The sequence below is a fragment of the Notolepis coatsorum genome, assembly GCF_963971535.1.
Source record: "Notolepis coatsorum genome assembly, chromosome: 11".
Lineage (NCBI taxonomy): Eukaryota > Metazoa > Chordata > Actinopteri > Aulopiformes > Paralepididae > Notolepis > Notolepis coatsorum.
In genome coordinates this window covers 16,814,222-16,824,221 of record NC_140175.1, presented here as the reverse complement: position 1 = coordinate 16,824,221, position 10,000 = coordinate 16,814,222, and the positions used below count along the sequence as shown (strand labels likewise).

General features: G+C 47.1%; 1 protein-coding gene across 1 annotated transcript in view; it reads left to right on the top strand.

Moving 5' to 3' along the window:
- Positions 1-10,000, top strand: part of lamc3 (laminin, gamma 3) — a 183,066-nt gene that overhangs the window by 75,069 nt on the left and 97,997 nt on the right. The window contains 1 exon segment of the mRNA XM_084324803.1: positions 6,065-6,174. Within this exon segment, the coding sequence (XP_084180929.1) occupies positions 6,065-6,174 (110 nt within the window).

Below are 10,000 nucleotides of genomic sequence, written 5' to 3'. Positions count from 1 at the left end.
CAAGGTATTTTCGCTTGTCAAAAGCATGTGAGGAACATAAATAAACATGAGCGTGAATGCAACGCCACCCCCCTCCCCGCCCCCCCCCTCCCCCGCCACCCCGCCCGTCTGCTGACTGACAGCGTGTGCTATCATAGCGGGTCTCCTCCGTGAATATATTAACCTGGTTAAGTGGCCTGTGCTGCGTTCCCACCGACGCAAGGATCATTTCAATCTCGGGGCGCGAGAGCGAGGAACGGGGGAGTACGGGACCTTGGAAATGCGAGGGTTGGGGTCGGAGGTCGGGGAGGATTGGCTGACACGCGGCGACACACTCCCGTGTGTCCCCCCCCCACCTCCCCCCTCACTTAAGCAGGTAGGCGGGGGAGGTTTTTATTGCCGCGTGTCTGAAATATGTATACGGCAGGTATACGGTATATTACGGCTCTCTCCCCGTCGACTCCCCCCCCCCCCCCCCGCGGAGTGGCTGAGGGATGTCGAGTGCCGTTTTCAGGTCAGCCCATCAGTCACTCAGTCAACAAGGCTTCACAGTCGGCCTCTAGAGGGAGTATAAATTCAATACCTGTTTGTATTGCGCTCTCTCTCGTGAGTGTTCTACTCTCGCGGTCGTGCTCTCTTTTCGTTTGTACCTGTGCTGCCGCTTCGTTGAAAATCCGATGATAATAAAAAGGGCATTCGAATTGGATTGAAGTGAATTGAATTAGATGGCATAGTGTACTTCATTATCAATCGTGTTACACATGTCCCTCCTCTGTGTTTGTCTGTCTGTCTCTCTCTCTCTTCTCATCTCTGTTCTGTCAATCTGTCTCTCTGTGGCACGTGTGTTTGTGGCCTAGCTCATTGTGCTTTCATCTATTTGTGTGTGTGTGTGCGCGTGCGTGTGTGTGTGTGTGTGTGTGTGTGTGTGTGTGTGTGTGTGTGTGTGTGTGTGTGTGTGTGTGTGTGTGTGTGGTGTGTGTGTGTGTGTGCATGCGTGTGCCCATGTGTGATGTGTGATTGTAGTTCTGTACGCGCATGTATGTGTGTGAACTGTGTGTGTGTGTGTGTGTGTATGTGTATGTGCACGCGCGCGCGTGTGTGTGTGTGTGCACGCGTGCCTGTGCCTGTGCACATGCATGTACATGTGTGTGTGTCTGTCTGGTTTCCCGGCGGGCTTAACCTCCCAGATGATCTGCTTTCATCCTCTGAGGAGTTCTGGTTATAATTACAGAGCGCCTCCACTAGCCCTGCTCGGCGCTGATTAAAGGAACATGGCCGCTCCGTGGGGGAAAGCGTGGCTGGAAGTTTGTTCACATTTAGACGTCCACACACACACACACACGCACACACAGACACACACACAGACATGCACACACACACGCACGCACGCATGCACTCTCTCGCTCTCTCTCTGCTTATCGCTCTCTGACCAGATCCATACTGTGGCTTTGAGGGCCATAGTTTGTAATTGCTTCCCTTTATTAGTGTGCTTATACATGTCAGGCTGGGGAACAAGGGCCCTCTGCACACGGGGAACGAGGACATGTGGTCCGCCAGGGTGCACGCACACACACACGCACACACAGACACACACACACACGCACACACACACACACATACGCACAGGGTGAGCAAGGGGAATTCCATCCCTCTCTTGTATTGGTAGAAAAGTTTCCTTTACTACAGAGTGAAATGGTCTCAGAGCCGGCTCTACACATTATTGTCAGGCCAGAGAAATAGTCCTATTGTGCCGCTCCAGTGCCCACCTTTACGAGCACTGTGTGGAGGTGTTCATCTGAGGCCACCCTTCCTCTCCCCTCACACCGTACCCTTTGTTTCACCTCACCCCCCGTCTTCTCACCTCCTCCCTCCCTCTTCACACCTACCCTTTGTTTCACCTCACCCCTCGTCTTCCTCACCTCCTCCCTCCCCCTCACACCCTACCCTCTGTTTCACCTCACCCCTCGTCTTCCTCACCTCCTCCCTCCCCCCTCACACCCTACCCTCTGTTTCACCTCACCCCTCGTCTTCCTCACCTCCTCCCTCCCCCCTCACACCCTACCCTCTGTTTCACCTCACCCCTCGTCTTCCTCACCTCCTCCCTCTCCCCTCACACCCTACCCTCTGTTTCACCTCACCCCCCGTCTTCCTCACCTCCTCCCTCCCTTCCTCTCCCCTCACACCCTACCCTCTCTTTCCCCTCACACCCTACCCTCTGTTTCACCTCACCCCTACTCTTCCTCACCTCCTCCTTCCTCTCCCCTCACACCCTACCCCCTGTTTCACCTCACCCCTCCTCCTCCCTACCTTCCTCCCCACTCACACCCTACCCTCTGTTTCACCTCACCCATCGTCTTCCTCACCTCCTCCTTCCTCTCCCCTTTGTTTCACCTCACCCTTCGTCTTCCTCTCCTCCTCTACCCAAACCACCTTTTGTTATTCCCCCCTCCCCACAACCCCCCCCCCCCCTTCCCCCCCATCCCACACACCCCCCCCCTTCCCAGAAAGTTTAAGAAGCAAAGCTCACAGAACTGAGAGGGATCGTTTCTTTTCTTCTGGCCAGAGAAGCAGGACCTCCATCCAACTCCTGAACCTGAATTTGTATTTGACTGGCAACGCTTTAACAATAGATTTGTATCAATCATGAGGATATAATTGATCTCTCCGGTTCCACCACAACTACATGGTGGTGAAAAATAATCAGACGACGCCGGTCAAACGTTGCCACTTGGTTGTTCCGTTACAAGGCGAGAAAGAGCGGGAAGCTGACCGAGAGACAATGGAGATACTGTTACGTTCCGCCTGGTCCTGCCCTCTTCCCTCCTCTTATTCCTGGACTTATCCCTTCACCTCAACATCCTGTCGGCAGTGTTGTAGTCGAGTCACTAAATCTCGAGTCACCAAAGAAGAGTCTGAGTCGAGTCCCCATTACCCTAGTCCGAGTCCAAGTCCAAGTCATCAAGGTTGAGTCACCTCCACGCTGGCAGTCAATGAGCTGACATACAAATTAAAAAAGGTCTACATTAAACATAAATATGTTACGGTTGCGGTGCAGGTAAGCAAATGTGACTCCAGTAGAGGAGGAAATAATACGAGTCGGAGAATGATTGCTCTTTCTTAGCGGTGCCTTTTAATGTAAGAACACAGAGCACAGAGAATCCAGGGTAAGACGCCGGGCGTCAACTTGAGAGCAAGGTAGATACAGGAGAATATTCAAGAGCGAGAAGTTCAGCACAATCTCCAGCCCCTTCCACACGACACACGGTCTGAAGCCTCGACAGGGGCAGAGAGAAACAACAAGTGAAATATATAGTCAAAAACCCAAAACTTTCCAATGCGTCAATTAGTGACAGGTAATTGACAGCACAGTGACAGCAACCAGTGGTGACAGAACAAGGAGTGACACATCAGGAATAGGGTGTGGCCAACAGTGAGTGCAGATACCAACCACCAGGGGAAATAACTCCAGAATGACAGTGGGGTTCCTAAGACAAGAACGTTACATAAATGACACAGCGGTCACCGTTTCAAAGGGAATTTATTTACTTTGTGACACAATAGCCAAACAAATGCACTAGTCATCAATACCGTATGCCAAATGATTAGGGCCGATTAGAAAACAAAATAACTGTAATTATCAATTAACAAGTCCGAGTCCTCGTCTGCACCTTCCGAGTCCGAATGCAGTTAATGCTAGAGTCCAAGTCAGAGTCATTAGTGCACAAGTCCAAGTCGAGTCACGAGTCCTGAAAATCAGTCCTGGACTCGGACTCGAGTACTACAACACTGCCTGTCGGTTGCCATAAGTAGGAGGCGTCTGTCCATCTGTCACACGTTGCAGCATCAGAACGTTAGTCTCCTTCAATCAATCAATCAATCAATCAATCAATCAATCAATCAATCAAATGTATTTGTATAGCACATTTAGACATGACACAACCAAAGTGCTTCACAGTAAGTCGCATAGCTAAAAACCAAGAAAAGTGCTAAAGTATAGAATAAACAGAAAATATAAAAAACCAACGGATAGACAAAGAAACAAAACAACACGTCAACAAGCGAGGCAAGAGTCAGAGTGAGTCAGGGAAGGCCAGGGAGTATAGATGGGTTTTGAGTTTAGATTTAAAAGACTCGATGGAGGGGGCAGATTTGATGGACATGTGGATGCTGTTCCGTGCAAAAGTGCTGATCCTTTCTACCGCTACACTGTGAACTGAATGTGCAACACTGTCACTCTGTCATTATTTTTCTACTTTATTTATTTATCTTTTTTTTTTTTATCCACTTTTTCTCCCATCCCAATTTTGTATTTCCAATTCTCCCCTCCCCTGTCTTGAACGTTGCTAGACTATGTCTCCCACTGGTCGGCTGTAGTGAGGATAGAAGCCTTGCATCACGTGTCCCCTCCGGTACACGAGGAGGCAGCCTGTCGCATCTTTTCACCGCAGCAGCTCGAACTCTCAGTGGCGAGGAGTAACGCGTGGGAGGCTCACACTGCCCCCGATACTTCCTGTTTCCGCCGCACCGGCGTCACCAAACCGGCCTGTAGGAGTCGCTGTTCACAACGTCCAAACCCCACCCACCGGCTTTCCCACCCTCTAACACTGCCAATTGTGTTAGTATGACGGCCGGCCAAGCCGGTAGCAACGCAGAGAGCTGGGCTCGATACCAGCATCTCCTGCGTTAGTAGCGAGCGCCTTGCCCACTTGCGCCACTCAGCCGCCTTTTATTTATCTTTTTTAAGATGATTTATTTTTCGCATTTAGCATTTTCTTAATATTTTTTTTATTTTAGTTGAATATTAGTCTATATTTAGTGATTTTTTTTATACTAACAAAGTAAGATTTTCATTGTACGGTGTAACTGACTGCATAATGTTAACTGTTTAACTGTGCATATGACAAATAAATATCTTGAATCTTGAAACGTAGGCCTAATGTATGTGTGTGCACAGACACAGGCCCATATTTATCCACACACTAACACACACACACACACACACATACACATGGAGGTACATGTGTTATCATAAAATGTATTCCACTCTCACACTCTTGTAGCATGCAGAGGGCTTTCACTAAAGCACATTATGACAAGTGAGTGTTTTTATGAATAAAGGTGATGTTCTTGTGACATGCAGAGGGCTTTCACTAAAGCACATTATGACAAGTGAGTGTCTTTATGAATAAAGATGATGTTCTTATCTTGTGACATGCAGAGGGCTTTCACTAAAGCACATTATGACGAGTGAGTGTCTTTATGAATAAAGATGATGTTCTTATCTTGTGACATGCAGAGGGCTTTCACTAAAGCACATTATGACAAGTGAGTGTCTTTATGAATAAAGATGATGTTCTTGTGACATGCAGAGGGCTTTCACTAAAGCACATTATGACAAGTGAGTGTCTTTATGAATAAAGATGATGTTCTTGTGACATGCAGAGGGCTTTCACTAAAGCACATTATGACGAGTGTCTTTATTAATAAAGATGATGTTCTTGTGACATGCAGAGGGCTTTCACTAAAGCACATTATGACGAGTGTCTTTATGAATAAAGATGATGTTCTTATCTTGTGACATGCAGAGGGCTTTCACTAAAGCACATTATGACGAGTGAGTGTCTTTATGAATAAAGATGATGTTCTTATCTTGTGACATGCAGAAGGCTTTCACTAAAGCACATTATGACGAGTGTCTTTATGAATAAAGATGATGTTCTTGTGACATGCAGAGCGGGGCTTTCACTAAAGCACATTATGACGAGTGAGTGTCTTTATGAATAAAGGTGATGTTCTTGTGACAGATGCAGAGGGCTTTCACTAAAGCACATAAACACAAGTGAGTATCTTAATACAGACGAGCGAGGAACACCGTAGTAAACACTGACAACCATTGACCAGTAAGTGTCAGTTCAGCTTATACTGTACCACGGTACACACGAGTAATGCTGTAACACTGCACGTCACCTGCCTGGATACACAATAATAGATCATCGGGATGTGTTGTGTTGTAACTTGTACGTGCAGAAGCAGTGATGTGTGTGTCTGTGTGTGTGTGTGTGTGTGTGTGTGGTGTCTTCCCCAGACTTCACGAGGAGGAGGAGAGATTAAAACCCTCGCTGTCTGCCTTTGAGTTGCAGCATCTCCTCTACAACCTGACAGCCCTGAGAATCAGCAATGCAGGAGGACACAACTGTAAGTCTGTGTGCGTGTGTGTGTGTGCGTGTGTGTGTGTGCGTGTGTGTGTGTGTGTGTGTGCGTGTGTGTGCATGTGCATGTGTGTGTGTGTGCGTGTGCATGTGCGCGCACGCTTGTACGCATAAACGATGTGAGCCTCAGAGTATTTGAATTGAATTTAGGTTTAGCGGATTAAAATGAAGCTAAAGTAATAAATAACGAGAAAGAGAGAGGGAGGTAGGGAGAGAGAGAAATAGAGAGAGAGGGAGGGAGGGAGAGCGTGAAATACAGAAGGAGAGAAAGAGAGGGAGGGAGGGAGGGTGGGAGAGAGAGACAGAGAGAGAGAGAGAGAAAGAGAGAGGGAGGTAGGGAGAGAGAGAAATAGAGAGAGAGGGAGGGAGGGAGAGCGTGAAAGACAGAAAGAGAGAAAGAGAGGGAGGGAGGGTGGGAGAGAGAGACAGAGAGAGAGAGAGAGAAAGAGAGAGGGAGGGAAGGAGGGAGAGAGAGAGAAGGAGAGAGTGAGAAAGAGAGAGGGATGGAGAGAGAGAAAGAGAGAGGGGGAGGGTGGGAGAGCGTGAAATACAGAAAGAGAGAAAGAGAGGGAGGGAGGGTGGGAGAAAGAGACAGAGAGAGAAAGAGAGAGAAAGAGAGAGGGATGGAGAGAGAGAAAGAGAGAGGGGGAGGGTGGGAGAGAGAGAGAAAGAAAGAAAGAGAGAGGGAGAGAGAAAGAGAGCAATTATTTATATTCAACATTTTTCTTTATTAAAGATATGAAACCCTTGAGGCAGTTTTCGTGTTTTGCTGAAAGGGTTTCCACTGGCAAAGCATCAGTATTACAGCAGTCAGACAGAGTTCAACAAGTTTTTGTGACTAAACAGAATTCATGAACATGAAACACAATAGATAATTACGGAAGACAAAAAAACACAAGAATACATTTTACAGCATGAAACACTGCATATAATACATTAACGAGATGGTTATAATGACGGACACGGCGGTAGAAACCTCTATCTGGCCTCCATCGTCCATCGCAGTCGTGCCCCTTTTCAGACGTCTGATTGTGCCTCCTGGCTTTTCTCTCACAAGGAAACTATAATAAAAGAAGGAAGGGTCATCATGTCTGAATACCAGCGTTCTATGCTCTGCTTGGCGCCAGACTTCGGCATCAGTTCTATTGAAGCCTGTATTCAAATTCAAAATATACCAGGCAGCTACTGTATCTGAAGTAATATCAACCAATATATAAAACGTTAGCTAGTTAACAATGCAACAAATTGCAGATGATTCTGACATCCGAGGTAATAACTGAGGCCCTGTTTGACCTTAAATGGCTGCCATTCTACTAAAAGATTATGTGTGTTGAAAATTATTTGTTGAAAGATTTATTATCAATGTACTGTATGTATTATCAATATATGTACACAAACCATTGAACTTTGCGACTTACACATTTTGAACAACAAGTCACCTGGAGGGGTACATCTCTAGTGTCGAACTTGAGTGTTAAGTATAGTAGCATAGTAGGAAAAAGCCTCCTCTCCATCCCACGCACCAGGCTGTCAACCATGTGTGGCACCATGGTTTGTCCACACTGGGGCCACGTCTGTGAAATCAGCTGCCAGGTTCCATCAGGGCCTCAGACTCCCTTCAGAACCAGCCTTAAAGTTTAGGCTTTATTTAATTTTTATTTTTATTTTTTTTGCTGTATGTAAAGCACGTTGTGAGTTATATCTGTGAAAAGTGCTATACAAATAAACCCCTGGCCGGGGGGGTCTCATAAGCGGGCTCCTTGAGTCATAGAAGTGTCCAGGTGAGAGAGACAATTGGATTGGAGGAGTCTTAGGGGGGGTGGGTGAGTTAGCAAAAGGAGGAGGAGGAGGGGGGGGGGGGGGGAAACATGGTTTGGTGGGCTGGGGAGGGTTGAAGGTGAAAGGTCATAGGCTGGACATTAGGGTAGGCTATAGATAAGATGGGAGTCACGCGTAGCGGGCCACATTTTTCGTTTTTCTTTTTTGCTTGCATGCAAACGGTGCTGTCCAGGTTCTGATTTCATACAATACACACACCCACTAGGCTACTACAGCGAGCCCCACTCATTTCATACTGTATAGCAAATTAATTGTTCAAATGAAGGCATCCAATATGATTAACCATTGTCTTACCTTAATGCAACAAAATAAAAATGCGACTTTCGCGCATCAATGATCTTTTCTGCTTTAAGTTTGTCTGTGAGTTCACTTTCAATGTGAAGCGGACTCAGAGTTGACCGTCTCTCCTGGCCCATATTGTTGTTCTTCTTAGCCAGTTTCGGATGCGCCTCATTGCTGAGAAAGACCGCTCACAAGTTGCGTTGCCGACGGCAATGAAGGAAACGTTTTCCGTAATTTGGATCTCATCATGCTTTGAAAACAATGTACATAGTAGCTCTAAAAAGTTTCCACGATTTGATTAACTCTGACTCAGTCTCATCATGCCCTCGTAGAGCAAGCCCTTGGCCTCAGGTGATCTGGTGTTATGCCCAGGCGGCATGTAACTTGGAATGGAGTTCCAGGTCTTGGCAGCTCTCATGGAGAGGGCTGATTTGCTAAATGTACTGTCCTTAATGGAACAGCCAAGTCACCCGGTACAACAGTTCTGGTGAAACTTCTGCTGGGGGTGAAGAAATCGGAAAGTGGGGGTGGGGTTAGACCATGGAGGATTTTGAAGACCAGACTGGCATCGGTTAGTTTGATGATGCGGCGTGATTGGTTACTGCCTGCAGTCTGGAATGTTAAACGGCCACCACACCTACTGCCATTGACACCTTGGCCGACCCTTGCGTAACGTATTATTGTCACCACAGCCCTACACACACACAATATCGTAGGCTGCCTATAATAATGGTGCGACTGGGGCTGCCCACGTTTGGGTATAGGCATAGCCTACCCTTGCCTTCATTACCCGCCGCCTATGCAAAAGGTGAATGGATGGGGGAGGGTAATGGGAAGGGGGGGTTGGAACATGACTGGGAGATTGTGTGAGGAGGGGGGGGGGGGTCATTATCCCACAATATATAATAGTAAAAAGACAGTAAGAAGGTTAGTTACACACACACACATATGCATAATAGTTAACAGCTTCCTGGTTTGAAACAATTAGGTTCGTTCTAAGGAAGGTTTGGTCACCAATGCGGAAGTAAACAACTCCTGGGACTGTCTCATGTACCGGCGTGATGTAAATGGTCAAATGGTGCATTTATATGTAAGGGATAATGTATAGCTACGAGGTCATTGTCGCAAAATAATTGACCGACACGTAGTTTAAAATACCGAGCCGCCTCGGCGAGGTGTTTTAAACGTCAGTGAAGGTCAATTATTTTGCGATGATGACAGAGTAAAGCTATACATTATCCCGCTTATTACATGGCTAACTTACTAACAATATACCTAATTCATTTGACAAATCGCAGTTGTTCTGTGGCTCTGTCAGCCCAAATAAAGTGATTATTATTATCGCGGGCAGCCCGGCAGGTGTGTCTGATTGGCTGCACTGAAACAGTGTTTGTCAGTGGGCTTGATTGCGAACAGCTGCGCACAGCGGTCATTATTGTCCCACAGCGGTCATTATTGTCTGATAACTGACCTCTGACGCGCGCTATTGACCAATCACAAGCAAGCATTTCGGCGAATGTGAAAACGCCATGTAATAAAGCGCTTTAATCCAAAGCGCTTTACAATTTCTGTTCCTCACATTCACCCATTCACACACACATTCAGACACCAACGGCGGAGGCGACCATGCAAGATGCCAACCTGCTCATCGGGAGCAGTTAGGGGTTAAGTGTCTTGCTCAAGGACACTTT